Source organism: Poecilia formosa, unplaced genomic scaffold (genome assembly GCF_000485575.1).
Source record: "Poecilia formosa unplaced genomic scaffold, Poecilia_formosa-5.1.2 Scaffold918, whole genome shotgun sequence".
NCBI lineage: Eukaryota > Metazoa > Chordata > Actinopteri > Cyprinodontiformes > Poeciliidae > Poecilia > Poecilia formosa.
The window spans coordinates 34,893-53,411 of NW_006800857.1; the positions used below are offsets into that span (position 1 = coordinate 34,893).

An 18,519-nucleotide genomic window follows, 5' to 3' on the forward strand; every position below is an offset into this window, starting at 1 on the left:
ATTATCAGTATTGAACCACAGAAACCAAGGCAGATGCGGGCCTTTAAAATTGTGACGCTTTTTATGGGTCAAGCAGACTCAGAAAATTGTACCAGCAGCTGGTCAGGGGGGCCAAACAAAGTTTTGTCAGGGGGCCCACGATTCCTGGCGGCGGCCCTGAGTCGTCAGTTCAACCAGTTTGGCAGGTGAAACTGTAGATTCTGTTAATTTGTTGTTGAGCTGCAGTCGGTGTCGTGGCGCTGACCTGAGGCTGGTAGGATGGATGTTAAAATTGGTAAGGAGAGGACTGCTGCCCCCTGCTGGGGAACTGGGACGGCACTTTCTGCTCCTGTTTGCACTAGCGGACTCTCAGATCTGATCCTGGAACTGGAAACCTTCGTCTTGGTGGGTTCTGATTGTGACCTGTGGTCCGTTTTGTCTCTCAGCTCCTGGCCCAGGCGTCTCTTCCAGGTCTGGTTGGTTCTGGTTCGTATGTTGGTTCTGCTGCTCAGGTGTGTAACGCTGCTGCCTCCTCTAGCTGCCCAGCTGTCCGTGCTGCTGCTTCACCTGGCTCACCTGGCTCTGGAGGCCGGAGTTCACTTCCCTCTGCGACTGCAGGTAACCATGGTAACCACTAAACCACTGCACATGCTGCTGCCCCCTGCTGGGGAACCATGAAGCCCCTCTCTGGTTTCAGGCCATCAGAACCTTCAACAGCATCCTGGAGTCCCTGAGCCGGCAGCAGAGAAGGCTGATCCAGAACGACCAGAACCAGAACCAGAACCAGTGAGGCTTCTGCTGGGACACTGTCACTGCAGTTCTCAACTTTAAAGTTCAGTCAGTGAATGGATGCTAAGCTCACCTGTTGGGTCACTTGTCTATGTTTACCTGTAGGACTCAGCTGGCAGCTGCTGTTGTGATGGTTGGAGGTGAGCTTGATTTGTTAAATGTTCTGGACGGTTCTGAGGTAGAGATGAGGACCACCGACCCACGGTCCCTCTGAGTCTGGGTGTGTGAACAGAAACTTTCCTGCAGCTTTCTGGATCCCAGAGGAACTCTGGATCCCTGAGGAACTCTGGATCCCTGGGGAACCCTGGATCCCAGAGGAACTCTGGATCCCAGAGGAACTCTGGATCCTAGAGGAATTCTGGATCCCTGGGGAACCCTGGATCCCAGAGGAACTCTGGATCCTAGAGGAACTCTGGATCCCTGGGGAACTCTGGATCCCACAGGAACTCTGGATCCCAGAAGAACTCTGGATCCCAGAAGAACCCTGGATCCTAGAGGAACTCTGGATCCCTGGATCCCAGAGGAATTCTGGATCCCTGGGGAACCCTGGATCCTAGAGGAACTCTGGATCCCAGAGGAACTCTGGATCCCTGGATCCCTGGGGAACTCTGGATCCCAGAGGAATTCTGGATCACAGAGGAACTCTGGATCCCAGAGGAACTCTGGATCCCAGAGGAACTCTGGATCCTAGAGGAACTCTGGATCCCTGGGGAACCCTGGATCCCTGGGGAACCCTGGATCCCAGAGGAATTCTGGATCACAGAGGAACTCTGGATCCCAGAGGAACTCTGGATCCTAGAGGAACTCTGGATCCCTGGGGAACCCTGGATCCCAGAGGAACTCTGGATCCCAGATGAATTCTGGATCACAGAGGAACTCTGGATCCCAGAAGAACCCTGGATCCCAGAGGAATTCTGGATCCCTGGATCCCAGAGGAATTCTGGATCCCTGGATCCCAGAGGAATTCTGGATCCCTGGGCAACCCTGGATCACAGAGGAACTCTGGATCCCAGAAGAACCCTGGATCCTAGAGGAACCCTGGATCCCTGGGGAACTCTGGATCCCAGAGGAACTCTGGATCCCAGAGGAACTCTGGATCCCTGGGGAACCCTGGATCCCAGAGGAACTCTGGATCCCTGGGGAAACCTGGATCCCAGAGGAACTCTGGATCCCTGGGGAACCCTGGATCCCAGAGGAATTCTGGATCACAGAGGAACTCTGGATCCCAGAAGAACTCTGGATCCCAGAAGAACCCTGGATCCTAGAGGAACTCTGGATCCCTGGATCCCTGGGGAACCCTGGATCCCTGGGGAACCCTGGATCCTAGAGGAACTCTGGATCCCAGAGGAAGTCTGGATCCCAGAGGAAGTCTGGATCCCAGAGTAACCCTGGATCCCAAAGGAACTCTGGATCCCAGAGTAACCCTGGATTCCAGAGGAATTCTGGATCCCAGTGGAACCCTGGATCCCAGAAGAACCCTGGATCCCAGAGGAATTCTGGATCCCTGGATCCCAGAGGAATTCTGGNGTTTATACCAGTAATAAATAAATGTTACCCCTCCCAGACCAAAACACACATATCCATATTTGCCCTGAACCCCCCTGGATCTACAGGAAATGGTTCATTCCTGCTTGGAGCGCTTGAGAGTGACGCTGTTCAGCAGCAGACAGCTACTATGCTGCTAAGAAAAGTTAGAAAGTCAGGTTTTCAAAAATATAGGCAGAGAGAGAAAAAGGTAAAAGTGTAAATTTGTAACAGTTTTTCTCCAAGAGAGGTGGGTAGACTGAATCAACCATTTAGCATAATTAGCTTAGTTACAAACTGTTTGCCTCCTTTTCACTAGCATTTAATGAATTAAGGAAAATAATTACCAACATATTCATATATTTAACTTGTACATTTTACCACTTAACAGGTGAGTCAGTCAGCAGCAGCTCTAACCCACGTCCCTCCTGACCTGTTCTCTCCTGAGTGAAATTAAAGCTGCAGTATGTAACTTTTATATAAAAAAATTTTTCCCACATATTTGTTAAAACTGTCATTATGTTGCGACAGTATGGTATGAGAGGTAATCTGTGAAAAGTCTTTTTCCTCTCCCTTCTCCCAGTGCTAGAAACAACCAGTCAGTGGCAGGAGAGTTTTAGTGCTGTCAATCACCATCTCATGTGGTGCTGCTCATCCCCATGCTGCAGCTAGCTATAGCCTGTTGTGAATGCTCAGTTTAGTTAGCATAGCTACCAATGACGGCAGATAAACGGTTTCTTGTAATGATAAGTTGTTTCTCCACCATTAGCACATTTAGCAGTGAGTGAATGAGGATGATTGACAGCACTAAGACCCTCCTCCTGGTTCTGATTGGTTGTTTTTGCTCAGAACGGTGCATTACTTTAGCTAACAGTAGTAATTCAGGAAGGAGATGGAGGAGATTGATTGTTTTCACAGATTATCTGTCTCATAAACTGCTACAACATGACAGCTTTAACAAATATGGAGAAAACATTTTTTATTAAAGTTATGTACTGCAGCTTGAATAAATGCAGCTACATAGCATTTTTTGAGACGTTTGTATTGCTTTATGTGTGTTTTGCTTGTTGCTATTGGGGAGAGACATTTCAGCAAGTAATAAAAATATTAAGCAACCTATTTGCATACTGTATGTGGACTGTTGCATGTAAAATGTAAATACTGTGTTAGAACCAGTATTGGACCAAAGACAGCGAGGCCTTTGCAGGCCTTTAAAATTGTGGCGCTTTCAATGGGTCAGACAGATTCGAGATATTTTAACAGCAGCTGGTCTGGGGGCCCAATTTAATGTTTTGTAATGGGGACCAAGATTCCTGGCGGCTCCCCTGGTTGCCATGGTTACATTGGTTGTCTAGATCAGGGGTCACCAACTCCAGTCCTCCAGGGCTACCATCCTGCAACTTTTAGATTCACCTCTGCTCCAAAATATCTGAATTCCCTCACCAGCATTCATTCCTCTCTGCAATAGGCTGGAAATGAGCAGTTTGTTTGATCCAGGTGTGTTTGAGCAGAGACAGCACTAAACCACAACATCCAAAGCATAAATACAGTTATATACACAGTACTGCTGCTAACTTTCAAATGAATATAAATGTTTTCAGAAAGTCCCAGATTTCCTCACTAACTGGCAGCACAGAGTCCAGGATTTTATTGTCCAGCTGTTTGAGGGGAAGATGTCAGAGTGCAGTTTGTCCTCAACGCAGAAGAGATGAATAGTGATTTGTGTGTCAGTGTGGTGATGGAGCGTCAGCATCCTACCAGACCCGGATGGGGAGATTGGCAGGTTCTTCTGGATCCCAGACGGATTTCAGAAACCCTGAAAGCTTCAGTTCACTTCAGACAAACTTCATGCCTCCAAGCTGAGCTGGTTCAGATTTAAACCATATTTGTATTGTGAGTCTTAACATACATAAAGATCATAGATGGATGAACTGGTTGGTTGGGAGTTCAGCCTGCAGCAGCTTTGTCTCCAGCTGCCTCCTCACACCTGGTGGGGAAATCTGGAACAGGCCTGAAGGAACATCCAGACATCGTGATTGGCCGTCATTCTAACCAATGGTCCTCCACCTGTTCTTGCTCTGGTAATGCATCCAGAGCAGTACGGTGGGCTGCTGGGCAGATTTTACCCTGTGTCACACCACAAATTGTTCCAAGGTGCTGGAGTTAAACTCAAGTGCTGCATGATGTCGTAGGATTCAGAACCAGAACATCTCCAGGCTTACCATTGAGTCCACACCAGTCCAAAAGGAGGAGAACCTTCTTCTTTGGTTGTAGGAACTGACAGAAATGGAAACTTTAGTCTCCAGTGTTGCTCAGAACACTCTGAGATGTTCTGGCCCATTTAGGCATCATCTTGGTGAGCCTCAGAACCACCAAAGAGACAACTGGACCTCACAGAACCACTGTTAACACCAAGGTCCACTTTAGAAAACAACTGGGTTCTTGCAAGGTTCTGGTTGTAACCAGAAACCNGTTTATAGTTTCCTTATTGTTTCAGACTATGAGTTTCAGGTCAGCCTTTTGGAGGCGCTGTGTCGCCTTACGCCACGCAGAGAGCGTGAGCAGAGAGCCAATCAGTGGTTCGACAGCAGTGACATCAGATCCACCTTCTGTGACATCAGAGACGCTGACTTTGAGGTGGTGAGTTACTCACCTGCTCGGTGTGGACACCTGCTCTACCTGGTTCTGATCTACACCTGTCTGCACCTGCAGGACTGCAGACGCTTCCTGAACTTCGTTAACCGTTACCATGGAGACCAGAGGAGGTGACATCCCATAATTCAGTTCTTCTGGGTGTTTTCATGATTCCTGGTCAGTTTTGGATCTGAGTGAGTTCTAGATGGTTCAGACTAATTCCTGGTGATATTTGGTTCTGTCCGTCAGAGTGTACACCTTGCCCTGCCTGAAGGCCTTCCTCAGCTCCACACAGGTACCAGCGTCAATGGACGCAGAACCAGAACTTTGGGCCCGGCACACAGCACTGCATCATGGTTTCTCTGCAGTTGTTCCGACCCAAAGATGAAAAACTGGACAAGTTCTGGATCGATTTCAACGTGGGTTCGGGATGTGTGAGCTTTTTCATCGATGATCCTCAGGTTGGTTCCTGTTTACCTGCAGGTAGGGATCTACTGCAGCAGAACCTGTGAAGGGATCTACTGCAGCAGAACCCTTCACATGTTCTGCTGTGGCACCATAGGTGTAACTTCCTGAAGGACATGTCCCCACCAATGGACTAGAGTGGACATGTCCCCACCAATGGACTAGAGTGGACATGTCCCCACCAGTGTCTCTTGCTCCCTTGTCCTTCATGTGCCTGCCTCTATGTGTGGACAGTAGCTGGCAGCAGCTGCACTCTGTATTCAAAGCAATTACCAGTTTAAAATTCCTTTGTGAAACGTAACGGGGAAGTCCATTCAGTGGTCCAGTGGACTGGACGTCACCTGACTGCGTGGCAGAGCGCCACATGTGCTGTTGCTTTGCATTGAGTCAGGAATATCGATGGTAACTCTACTCACCAACTGCCCCAACCAGACTCAGAAAAGGTTTTGTCTTTAATATTTGCTACATTAAAGATGCATCATATCTCATCTGCTGCGTAAGTCAGCAGGACAAAGGTTTAGCCGACCAGCTGAGGGACAGCTGTGAAGTCAGAATCAATACAAAGTTTGATCCATTTGGTTTAGACAGAAGTTATTTATTCTGTTTTTAAATGTTTAGTAACATTTTGATTGTTACAGAAGCTCATGTTTATGTTTTTAGCACCTGATAAAATCAGACAATAAAAGACAACTATGTGATAATTCTTCACAGAAAATATTATTGAACTATGAAACTGTTTTCATCTGTAGGCAAACATTCAGCAAATACAGGCTGATTCCATTAATTATGACTGAAACGTTCATTTGACAGCAGTTCCATCACCAAGTGAAAGACTTTATTTTGACTAATTAGATTCAGGCATGATTCAGGGGCACGGTATCCACCTTATGCCTATGCCCCATGATGCTTTGCGTGAATTATGGGCGCGACTTCCGCCGCTAACCGGAAACGCCATTTGTTTACATGTTAGCAACTCGCTAACCGCCTTTCGTCAGAGCTTTTAGGCTATAAAATATGTGGGAACTCCAGCTGTCAAAGCTTAAATGTGACAATATCGGTTTAGCGCAAACTACAGCTGTTGCGGGGAGGGATGACAACTTGAAGAAATGGCCGCCCTGACTCAGTTGCTTCGGATGCAGATGCGGGTTTTCTTCCGTTTTTTTTTTTTTTTTTTTTGTCCACACAATGAAATGGACACCCATAAAGCATTTTGGGTTTTCTCTTCAAGTTTAGAATTTTTAGCCAAATTATTTTTGTTTGCTTATCTGTCGGTAGGCAATGAAAACAAGCGCCTTTGTTTTGGGAGCATGTTGCGTTTTCTTGTTCAGTACTCGTGTTCACAATGAACCACACTTCTTCTCGTTAGATAGCTGTGTTCGTTTTTTATTGCTTAACGTTCAGGTGGTTCAGGTTATTAACTTCTTCTCTAGGTTAGAACAGGGCTGCCTACACACAAGAACTCGCTCTCATTGCCCCCAGTGGATAACAGCAGTCCAACATGCACATAAGGAGAAAGTGACAGGATACAGAACTCGCAGCTGTGCCTTTCAAAGTAAATTAGAAACATGAACACATGACACAAAATAACTCAGACAAGTTAAGATGAGAACATATTCTAACAGAGCACGTTCAGAACACATTGCTGCGGCCACAAACTAAACTTAGTCTGGTTATTAGAGAACAGCCACGAACAGTGCAACAGTTCCCGAGCTCCACCAGGGCATCTTACGGCTCTTTCCAGTGGTAAGTTGCTCTCAATAACAGGTTAATGTGTGATTCGGTTCGGTTCTGGTCCAGTGGGGAGATTCTCCGTATTACGGTCTGGAGCGCAGCAGCTGCGGTTATTTCTCCGCTGATTTGCAGCGACACTCAGCAACGAAGAACCTCAAGGTTCTGGTTGTGATGGACTAAATAATCCCAGATATTTGATTTTGTCTTATAAATAAATGTTCCAGTCTCGCTCATAATGAATTCAATGAATTAAATTCAAACGAAAAATAAAATTCACCTCACACCAAGCTAATATTATGTAGTTCTGGTGTTTTACACCGTCAGCGCTAACAGCAGCTCAGACTCTGACCTGCTTCTCTGCTTTTCTCTTTATTCCTTTCAGCTCTTCAGAGAAACGAGCTGCTAGCAGCGATGCTAATTCACTCCGTTACAAAACTTAACGATCTTTCACTCCCCTAATTAAACTCATAATTATGATCCTCTGCACTGAGCGGCTCTCTGACAGCAGACGGTGTGTCCATGAACAAGTTTTACTAAATATTGTATTATAACCGAAAAGAGAGATGTAACTTCTATCATGAATAAAGACTAGCAAAATAAACTAGAAATTACAATGAAATACTGCTACTTCCGGTGGGCGCCGGAAGTAAGACCCATAATCGTTTCCCCAGTAAGCCATAGTAAGCAGGAATAAAGTGAATGGGGGGGAGGAGTTATGACAATTCTAAGGGCCCTTGACGACATGGGGCCCTCCACAAAAACATAAAAAAAAAAAATTGGGGACCTGTCAATTACTGTTATTGTGTTTTTTAAAATTGTTTTTAGCAGTAAAAATTAAATGTTATCCCTCCCAGACCAAAACGCACACATCTATATTTACATTGAACTCCCCCCTGGATCTGCGTTAAATGGTTCGTTCCTGCTTGGCCGTGATGATTTCAGCAGCAGTCAGTACAAGACAAGAACGACTGTGGCGGTTACTATGCTTCCTAGAAAAACAATAAAGTCAAGTTTTCAAGACGGAGATAAGAGAGAGAAAAAGACAAGAGTGTGAATTTGTAACAGTTTTTCTCCAAGAGATGAGTAGACTGTGAGATTATCAACCATTTAGCATAGTTAGCTTAGCTATAGACTACTGTTCGCCTCCATAGCATTTAATTAATTAAGAAAAAGAAATGCCAAGATATTCATATATTTAACTCTTCCCTGTACCTTTTACCACACTCGACAACAGATGAGTCAGTCAGCAGCAGCTCTAACCACCATACAGCATAAACCCTCTTCCTCCCCGTCCCAGTGAAAAAACTGAGCAACACTGTGTTCAGTAACAAGCTAGTTAGCATCATTCCTGAGAATCCATAGGGATTTCTCTGTGTCTTGCTTTTTTTTTACAATTACACAACAGAAACAATGTATTTGTTGCTGACAGAAAGTCAAACAATCTTTATAAAATAATAATAATAATTAAAAAAAAAACAGCCTCCTGTCTGGACAGCAGCCAGTCCACACAGTTTTACCTTAGCTTACATTTAAATTACAGATATCTGTTGCCACGTCCCTCCTGACCTGTCCTCTCCTAAGTGAGATTAAAGCTGCAGTGGGTAACTTTTATAAAAAAAATATTCAAATATTTGTTGAAGCTGTCATTGTGTTGTGACATTGTGGCATGAGAGATGATTTGTGAAAATTTTTTCCTCTGCCTTCTCCCAGTGCTAGAAACAACCAATCAGAGGGAGGAGGCAGGTTTTAGTGCTGTCAATCACCATCTCATGTGGTGCTGCTCATCCTTCCTCCCCTTCGATTTGTGCTGTGCTGCAGCTAGCATAGCGCAGAGCTGTGCCGATTCAAACTGTGAATGCTGTTTAGTTAGCATAGCTACCAGTGACGGCAGATAAACGGTTTCCTGTAATAAGTTGTTTCTCCGCCATTAGAACATTTAGCAGTGAGTGAATGAGGGTGATTGACAGCGCCAAAACCCTCCTCCTGGTTCTGATTGGTTGTTTTTGGTCAGAACGGCACATTACGTTAGTTAACAATAGTAGTTCAGGGAGGAGGTGGAGGAGATTGTTTCTACAGATTATCTGTCTCATAGCAAACCGTCATAACATGGTGACAACTTTAACAAATTATGGAGATAGACTCAAGAAACTGTAACAGTAGTTGCACAGGAGGGACCCAATTAAATTTTTCATCATGGGGCCCAAGATTCCTGGCAGCGGCCCTGATTAGATTACTTCTGTTTTAACATATTTATATTTTATAGTGTGTTTAATAGCTGCTAAAATATTATTTTCAAAAGGTAATATTAATCTGACAAGCCTGATCAGGATATCCTGATTTTTATTGAGTTAGACTGTCTGGTGTTCACATAGAAGTTTTGGATTTATTCTTAGCACTAGAAAAGGAAAGAAAAGAAAAGGCCTTCCACTCAGACTGGGTGCATCAGCCCCCCGCTTCTCCTCATCCCACCATCTTGCAACACAAAGTTACACCCTTCTGTGGCACTAAAGAAAACCATGCACAAGTCTTATTGCAGCTCAAACTATCCAGAGGGATTTCTTTGGTTCTGGTTCTGTGCTGGCCCTGCAGAATCCATTGGTTCCTCTGATGGGGAACACTAATGAAATGTGGAAGGTCTTTAGGGTTCTCCTTGGTGGTAGTTGAAACAATCTGATGTTCTGGTCTGGGTTCGGTTTGTTCTGCAGAGTTTCCTCTGGGGGTCCATCCACCTGCAGATGGAGGACGTGGATTATTACAGTCTGAAGTTCAAACAGAACGGTAAGAAGATGGAAGACCTCCAGAACATCTGGACAATGTGGCAGAAACTCAGGGTTCCTGAAGTTCTTTATAAAGCTTAATGTTGATTGGAGGAGTAGCGACAGTGTTGTTGTAGCACAGAACGGCCTGGTGGGGGCGGTATTGTGTCTGCAGTAACACCATGGTGGTGAAGTCAGCTTCCAGCTACTGGTTTCCATCAGTGACATCAGCTCAGATAATGATGATGATGATGATGTTTCTGTGGCTTTCCTCACTCATGAAGATCCCAGAACTAGAACCGGTAGATCAAAGCCACCAGATGTTTTACATCTTTGTTTTAATGAGACTCAGTTTGTGTTTTTTCCCCATCATGCTCCTGGGCAGAGATGGTCCTCTGTGTCAGGCTGACCAATCCCATCATGCACCTGAACACCAGAAGTCACGTGGTGGAGCTGACCTTTGACCCTGAACACCAGCAAGAGCTGGAGGAGGCCGCAGGGAGAGTCTTCAATGTACCTGTTGCTCCACCTGCATGTTGGAACAGCGCCTCCTGCTGGTCACTGCTGCCAGTGTCTGAGCCATGAGGCGAAGCTTCATCTGAGTAACTGTTGGTGTTTTCAGAAACAGGCAAGTCCATCCGGCGCCGGAGGAGCGGTCCGGACCTCGCCCTCCTCAGACATGGCTCGGTCCTACACCCGCAAGAAGCCGCCAAGCAAGAGTCAGCTGAAGAGTGAGTCAAGTTCTGCTCAGAACCTCCACCCAGATGACCGCCTGACCACCAGACATCCACAGCACCACCATGTTTACTGCCGGTCCTGGACCTGAACTGTCCACGGCTTTATGAACTCATTGTTTAGATGAGAACGAACCATCACATGACCTGGAATGAACCAATCAGAAAGATTCCAACAGCTCTGTCTCTCCCCAGTTCTACCGCTGTCGTCTCCGAGCAGCGAGGATGAGTCCACCTCACTGAAGGTAACCCCGACACCGAGCGACCGACCCAATCACCGACCAAGCTAACAACTAACCGACTTACTTGTTTATCTGGTTCTAACTCTGAGGTTTTGTTTTTCAGCCTACGGCTTCAAACCGAGCTGAAGTTCTGTTTGACCAGATCGTACACTCCACTCCTGAGTTCAGCGGTGAGTCAATGGTCAGAGTAACCCGGCGGTGACCGGCCAGGGTGGTCTTTTGGTCCATCAGAGAGAATCTCTCAGGTTTCTGGTTCAGCTGCTTTCCAGCCACCGTTGGATCCGCCTGATGGAACCAAGGGTTCAGAAACTCACCTGTCTAACCTAGAGGAGCCCCCATCAGGTGATCGGCAGGGGGCGGAGCTTCAGATGACGCAGCACCTGACAGAGGGACTTGAAGAAGGAAGCAGCTCTCCCTCTAACAAGGTTAATTTCCTGTTTCTGACTGGAGTCAAATGTGAGAAGTTTTTCATGTTTACCTGTTTTTTTGTTCTTCTGCAGGAAAACCTGAGGAAAAGAGAAGCTTCAGATTCAGGTCTCACCTGTTCATTTACCTGGATGATGGCTGCACCAATAAAATATGTTAAAATGAATGATGGTCTCTGTTAGATGCTAGGCTCCAGTTTGACCTGGCTCTGTCCAGAATAACCAACACTCTGAACCACAGGCTACCTGTCAGACCAGGCCGAGGGCGTCGCCCCCTCCAAGAGAAAGGCGGAGCCTCTGCAGGACTGGGCGGAGTCTGAGTTGCCAATGAAAGGTAGTTTAATGTTTAGTTCAGTTTGTTTAATGTTTCTGATGCTCACCTGGCTGCCCAGCAGAGGGGGTGGAGCTAGCTGCAGAGGAGGCTCTTCAGAGTGAGGGGCCGAAGCAGAAGGCGGAGCCAGAGTCACACCTGACATCCGACATCACTGCTGCGTTCAAGTCCTTCAAAGCCCAGCTGGAGCAGCGCTTCACTGTCTGTAGCCACACTTGCTCTCCATCAGTGGCTCTGCTGCTCATCAATAATCAATAATTAACATGGCTGATTGACTCCATGATCTCAGGGCTGCTGGCAGGAGGTCCAAGCTGAGGTTCTCAGGTCCCTGAGGGACTGTCAGCAGCATGCGTCCTCACTGCTCACAGCTGTCCACCAGCACAGGTAAGTCTGACGCCACACCTGCCTCCACAAACACCACAAGCTCCGCCCACCTCCACAAACCTCCCCATCATCATGGACATGTTGTTGATGTTAGTGTTAGTGATGTTAGTCGTTCAGAGCACCGGAGAGCAAAGCAGCAGATTTCTCTGCNGAGGAGATTGATTGTTTCCACAGATTATCTGTCTCATAAACTGCTACATCATGACAGCTTTAACAAATATGGAGAAAACATATTTTTTATTAAAGTTATACTGCAGCTTGCATAAATGCAGCTACATAGCATTTTTAGAAGTCTGGATTGCTTTATGTGTATTTTGCTCGTTGCTATTGGGGAGAGACATTTCAGCAAGTAATAAAAAAAATTAAGCAACCTATTTGCATACTGTATGTGGACTGTTGCATGTAAAATGTAAATACTGTGTTAGAACCAGTATTGGACCAAAGACAGCGAGGCCTTTGCAGGCCTTTAAAATTGTGGCGCTTTCAATGGGTCAGACAGATTCGAGATATTTTAACAGCAGCTGGTCTGGGGGCCCAATTTAATGTTTTGTAATGGGGACCAAGATTCCTGGCGGCTCCCCTGGTTGCCATGGTTACATTGGTTGTCTAGATCAGGGGTCACCAACTCCAGTCCTCCAGGGCTACCATCCTGCAACTTTTAGATTCACCTCTGCTCCAAAATATCTGAATTCCCTCACCAGCATTCATTCCTCTCTGCAATAGGCTGGAAATGAGCAGTTTGTTTGATCCAGGTGTGTTTGAGCAGAGACAGCACTAAACCACAACATCCAAAGCATAAATACAGTTATATACACAGTACTGCTGCTAACTTTCAAATGAATATAAATGTTTTCAGAAAGTCCCAGATTTCCTCACTAACTGGCAGCACAGAGTCCAGGATTTTATTGTCCAGCTGTTTGAGGGGAAGATGTCAGAGTGCAGTTTGTCCTCAACGCAGAAGAGATGAATAGTGATTTGTGTGTCAGTGTGGTGATGGAGCGTCAGCATCCTACCAGACCCGGATGGGGAGATTGGCAGGTTCTTCTGGATCCCAGACGGATTTCAGAAACCCTGAAAGCTTCAGTTCACTTCAGACAAACTTCATGCCTCCAAGCTGAGCTGGTTCAGATTTAAACCATATTTGTATTGTGAGTCTTAACATACATAAAGATCATAGATGGATGAACTGGTTGGTTGGGAGTTCAGCCTGCAGCAGCTTTGTCTCCAGCTGCCTCCTCACACCTGGTGGGGAAATCTGGAACAGGCCTGAAGGAACATCCAGACATCGTGATTGGCCGTCATTCTAACCAATGGTCCTCCACCTGTTCTTGCTCTGGTAATGCATCCAGAGCAGTACGGTGGGCTGCTGGGCAGATTTTACCCTGTGTCACACCACAAATTGTTCCAAGGTGCTGGAGTTAAACTCAAGTGCTGCATGATGTCGTAGGATTCAGAACCAGAACATCTCCAGGCTTACCATTGAGTCCACACCAGTCCAAAAGGAGGAGAACCTTCTTCTTTGGTTGTAGGAACTGACAGAAATGGAAACTTTAGTCTCCAGTGTTGCTCAGAACACTCTGAGATGTTCTGGCCCATTTAGGCATCATCTTGGTGAGCCTCAGAACCACCAAAGAGACAACTGGACCTCACAGAACCACTGTTAACACCAAGGTCCACTTTAGAAAACAACTGGGTTCTTGCAAGGTTCTGGTTGTAACCAGAAACCCGAAACCAAGCAGCCGAACTGCTGCAACTTGTTCCTGTTGCTGGTGGAGGTTCTGATCTGAGACCTTAGAAACAGGATGGGAGCCACCACCTGAAGAGCACACACACACACACACACATCACATACACACACATCACACACACACACAGTGGGCCCCAAACAGACAGGGAGAGGTTCTGCCTGCACTCATTAGTTCCATTCTTTGCTCTGTTTTCGTTTCTCCTCTTTGTTCCTCGCTGTCACACTATGTCTCTGTGTGTGTGAGTGTGTGTGTGATGTGTGTGTGTTGCTCACCTCACAGTTTGATGGATGTCTGAAGCTCTTAGACGGCTGTCACACACACATTCTTATGTCTCCCGGCGTTTTAATGAGCAACTCAGGAAGCTGCTGTGGATCAAAGTGGGAGACGTTCATACAGACAGTCTGACAGTACAAACGTGTGTGTGTGCGTGCGTGTGTGTGTGTGTGTGTGCATGTGTGTGTGTGTGTGTGTGGTGGAGAAATTAAATGTTTGTTTCCTCTTCCAGAACCTGGATTGGTCTGATTCTCTGAGTCTTTGTTCCCTCACAGCCTCTGTCTGTAATTGGACTTAATCATGTGTTTTGTCCATGGAGGCGGACGCCGAGCAGCAAATCAAACGCACCCTCTGCATTATTCATGTCCTTCATAGCTGCAGTGATGTGTAACAAACTGTCTCTGTGTTCCAACAGAGCTTCTTTGAGGGACAGTCTGCTCCATGGGACTCCGCCAAGAAGGACGAGAACCGCATGAAGAACCGATACGGGAACATCATCGCCTGTAAGAACCGGGTCTGGACCTACCGACCCACATGGGCCCGGTGTTTCACCAGATGGGCCCCGATGTTTCACCAGATGGGCCCCGATGTTTCACCACATGGGCCCCGATGTTTCACCAGATGGGCCCCTGTGTTTCATCAGATGGGCCCCGGTGTTTCATCAGATGGGCCCCGGGTGTCATCAGATGGGCCCCGATGTTTCACCACATGGGCCCCGGTGTTTCATCAGATGGGCCCCGATGTTTCACCACATGGGCCCCGGTGTTTCATCAGATGGGCCCCGATGTTTCACCAGATGGGCCCCGGTGTTTCATCAGATGGGCCCCGATGTTTCACCAGATGGGCCCCGGTGTTTCATCAGATGGGCCCCTGTGTTTCATCAGATGGGCCCCGGTGTTTCACCAGATGGGCCCCTGTGTTTCATCAGATGGGCCCCGATGTTTCACCACATGGGCCCCGGTGTTTCATTAGATGGGCCCCAATGTTTCACCAGATGGGCCCCTGTGTTTCATTAGATGGGCCCCTGTGTTTCACCAGATGGGCCCCTGTGTTTCATCAGATGGGCCCCGGTGTTTCATCAGATGGGCCCCTGTGTTTCATCAGATGGGCCCCGGTGTTTCATCATATGGGCCCCGGTGTTTCATCAGATGGGCCCCGATGTTTCACCACATGGGCCCCGGTGTTTCATCAGATGGGCCCCGGTGTTTCACCGCATGGGCCCCGGGTGTCATCAGATGGGCCCCGGGTGTCATCAGAAGGGCCCCGATGTTTCACCGCATGGGCCCCGGGTGTCATCAGATGGGCCCCGGTGTTTCATCAGATGGGCCCCGGGTGTCATCAGATGGGCCCTGGTGTTTCATCAGATGGGCCCTGGGTGTCATCAGATGGGCCCCGGTGTTTCATCAGATGGGCCCCGGGTGTCATCAGAAGGGCCCCGATGTTTCACCACATGGGCCCCGATGTTTCACCAGATGGGCCCCGGGTGTCATCAGATGGGCCCCGGTGTTTCACCGCATGGGCCCCGAGTGTCATCAGATGGGCCCCGGTGTTTCATCAGATGGGCCCCGGGTGTCATCAGATGGGCCCCGGTGTTTCATCAGATGGGCCCCGGGTGTCATCAGATGGGCCCCGGTGTTTCACCACATGGGCCCCAGTGCTCCTTGCCTTCCTGACTAACGAACTGAATCAGATGTAATTAAAGACTCGTGTTGTTTCTGCTGAATCTAATTAAGAGATTATTAATATGTTCATAGATCTTTAATCCACTGGAAGCTAATTAGCTCTGATTGTGTTGAGCTTCACAGTGACAACGAGCACAACAACTGACGCTCCCCGCTGTGTGTGTGTGTGTGTGTGTGTGTGTGTGTGTGTGTGTGTGTGTGTGTTAGACGATCACTCCCGTGTGCGTCTGCAGCCTCAGGATGGAGACGTGCATGTGTGTGTGTGTGTGTTAGACGATCACTCCCGTGTGCGTCTGCAGCCTCAGGATGGAGACGGCGGCTCAGACTACATCAACGCTAACTATGTGGATGTGAGTACCAAGGTTTCCTCCTGCTGAAATGTTCTAGAACCCGACCAAACAGAACCTCCGGTGTCTGAAGGTTCTGAGCTTTCATGAAACGTTCCTGAAATGTTTCCTCCTCCTTCCTCAGGGTTACCACAGACCCAACCACTACATTGCTACACAAGGTGAGACACTCATCCTTTTCCTCCAGACCACGTCCAACAGCTTCTGGAGACCCTGCAGTTACCTGTTGTAACCTCAGGGGGCACCACACCAGCAGAGCTTTAGCATAAACCAGACTCTGCTCTGCTGGTAGAAATCCCAACCAGCAGTGTCACTAGTCATGTTTTCAGCAACATTTTTCTTTCAAAGTATCGCCTTGCAAAAAGTTGATGGAAATTTCCAAAATTCCAAATAATTTATTTAATCTTGTAAAAAAAAGTTTTTATCCTCACTTGAGGTGATTTTTGGCTTTTCCATTAAATAGCTAATCTGCTAAAGGGGAGAAGAAAAGACATTTGCTGAACAAGTTCTTATGTAGGTAACGTTGCCATCTACTGATGGGTTTGTGCCTTACCAGAGGAACCAAAATGGAGTCCAGAGCGGAGGACAATGCTAGCTAGCAACCCCTACTTCCTGTTTACCACAGTTAATATCTGATGATGTCATGCTTTGCACAGCCTGGTCGATTTACTCGAAACCAGCTGATCGAAACACAACTAATTCACATTTTCTCTTTTAAGCTAATGCTAAGTTAAGCTAGCTCTGACTTAAGAGTGAGTACAGGAGAAGCCGTCATTACTGGAAGGCAGGAAACTCGCTCCACCATGGCAACAGGAGGAACCAGAGGTCTGACAGCGCATATTCAGATAGAAGTGTGTGTGTGTGTGTGTGTGTGTGTGTGTGTGTGTGTGTGTGTGTGTGTGTGTGTGTGTTCAGGGCCCATGCAGGAGACGGTGTATGACTTCTGGAGGATGGTGTGGCAGGAGAACTCGGCGGCTCTTGTGATGGTGACCAACCTGGTGGAAGTGGGCCGGGTGAGTCTGCTGCTGTATTTCTGCGTCATGGCGTTGGGACTTGGCTTCCCAGAATGCCTCTGTCCCTTCTCTGCCTCCTGGCTGTGGGCTCCAGAACCTCTCAGCAGATTGTTGTCGGATGCAGTTGAGGTTCTGAAGCGCTGGCGCCGCTCGGTTGGGAATGAAGCGGCTCATTTCCTCCTGAAATTGGAGGATTTGACCTGAGAGCAGAACCTCACACCTGCAGGCGCTGCCCGCTCTCATTACCCACAATGCACCAGGGATCTGCTTGGCTGAACTGCCGGCGTTGCACAGAGGGATTCTGGGAGATTTCAGACTGATTATCTGACTCTGTGTTTCCTGGGCACACACACTCACACACACAGCCCATTGATTGTTCTGTCTCTGCTCACCTGGCTGGTTGTCATGGTGACACAGAGACTGTAGTCTAATAATGAGGGGAGGAGCCTCCATCAGATGTGTGTCAATCAGTTAATGACTGTGTGTGTGTGTGTGCGCAGGTGAAGTGCTGTAAGTACTGGCCAGATGACACTGAGATTTATGGTGACATGAAGGTGACGCTGATCGAGACGCAGCTGCTGTCTGAGTACGTGATCCGGACCTTCGCCGTGGAGAAGGTGGGGGATGATGATGATGATGATGATGATGATGATGATGAAGGTGAAGCTGTGGCCCTCTGTCTTCATATTGATACGGCCCCTCTGCCCCCCAGAGGGGCGTGGCTGAGATCAGGGAGATCCGTCAGTTCCACTTCACCGGCTGGCCGGACCACGGCGTCCCGCTGCACGCCACCGGCCTGCTGGGCTTCATCCGCTGCGTCAAGGCCAAGACTCCGCCCACCGCCGGCCCCACCGTGGTGCACTGCAGGTCAGACTCCGGCCCCGTGCTCGGCCACCTGCCGCCGCTGCTGGCGCTCACCAGGTGTGTGTGTGTGTGTGTGTGTCAGCGCGGGCGCGGGCCGGACCGGCTGCTTCATGGTGATCGACATCATGCTGGACATGGCAGAGAGAGAAGGCGTCGTCGACATTTACAACTGTGTCAGAGAGCTGAGGGCGCGAAGGGTCAACATGGTGCAGACCGAGGTACACACACACACACACACACACACACAGAGAAAGAGAGAGACAGACTGTGGAAGAACCACAGTTCTGGTTCTGTTGGACCTCAGTGTGGATCAAGTTTCTGAAACAACTGGTGAGTTGGTCGGACTCTCTTGTCCAGTTCTGGACTGGTTCCAGTCTGACATAAAGAACTGGGATTTCTTAGTTTCAAACTTCTCAGAGAGGTCAGAGGTCACATGTGGGATTCCTCAAGGCTCCATTCTGGAACCCCTTTGATTCAATATCTATATTCTGCCACTAGCTCAGGTTATCGATCACAGCTTCAGTTGTTCCATCTGTAAACCACAGATCAGGCTGCCCTCTGCCCTCTGACCTGAGCCGCCAGAGCCACATAAAGCCGG

General features: G+C 47.9%; 2 protein-coding genes across 6 annotated transcripts in view; both read left to right on the plus strand.

Moving 5' to 3' along the window:
• Positions 1-18,519, plus strand: part of LOC103132086 (receptor-type tyrosine-protein phosphatase mu-like) — a 52,416-nt gene that overhangs the window by 27,530 nt on the left and 6,367 nt on the right. The window contains exons 14-20 of the mRNA XM_016667137.1: positions 14,431-14,518; positions 15,971-16,047; positions 16,169-16,205; positions 16,960-17,057; positions 17,558-17,674; positions 17,770-17,924; positions 18,004-18,139. Of these exons, the coding sequence (XP_016522623.1) occupies positions 14,431-14,518; positions 15,971-16,047; positions 16,169-16,205; positions 16,960-17,057; positions 17,558-17,674; positions 17,770-17,924; positions 18,004-18,139 (708 nt within the window). The remainder of the gene's footprint in view (positions 1-14,430; positions 14,519-15,970; positions 16,048-16,168; positions 16,206-16,959; positions 17,058-17,557; positions 17,675-17,769; positions 17,925-18,003; positions 18,140-18,519) is intronic.
• On the plus strand, positions 7-12,018 carry LOC107835010 (synaptonemal complex protein 2-like). Of its 5 annotated transcripts, none has more exons than XM_016667138.1 (18): positions 7-450; positions 518-597; positions 677-765; positions 874-908; positions 4,790-4,932; positions 5,005-5,057; positions 5,176-5,221; positions 5,295-5,387; positions 9,828-9,900; positions 10,264-10,397; positions 10,501-10,609; positions 10,808-10,857; positions 10,958-11,024; positions 11,113-11,279; positions 11,355-11,388; positions 11,521-11,613; positions 11,672-11,811; positions 11,900-12,018. In XM_016667138.1, exons 4-18 carry the CDS (start codon positions 899-901, stop codon positions 11,996-11,998), a joined length of 1,311 nt encoding a protein of 436 aa, XP_016522624.1. In that variant the 5' UTR covers positions 7-450; positions 518-597; positions 677-765; positions 874-898; the 3' UTR covers positions 11,999-12,018. The 5 variants fall into 5 exon arrangements, with proteins under 5 accessions (XP_016522624.1, XP_016522625.1, XP_016522627.1 ...); XM_016667139.1 differs by having other exon boundaries at positions 11,675-11,811; XM_016667141.1 differs by having other exon boundaries at positions 10,264-10,391.

Excerpts from the sequence above, each read along its gene's own strand:
- LOC107835010 (XM_016667138.1), top strand. Across the intron at positions 10,398-10,500 it reads GGAGAGTCTTCAATGTACCT|AAACAGGCAAGTCCATCCGG; the intron begins GTTGCTCCACCT and ends TGGTGTTTTCAG. Across the intron at positions 10,610-10,807 it reads AAGCAAGAGTCAGCTGAAGA|TTCTACCGCTGTCGTCTCCG; the intron begins GTGAGTCAAGTT and ends GTCTCTCCCCAG.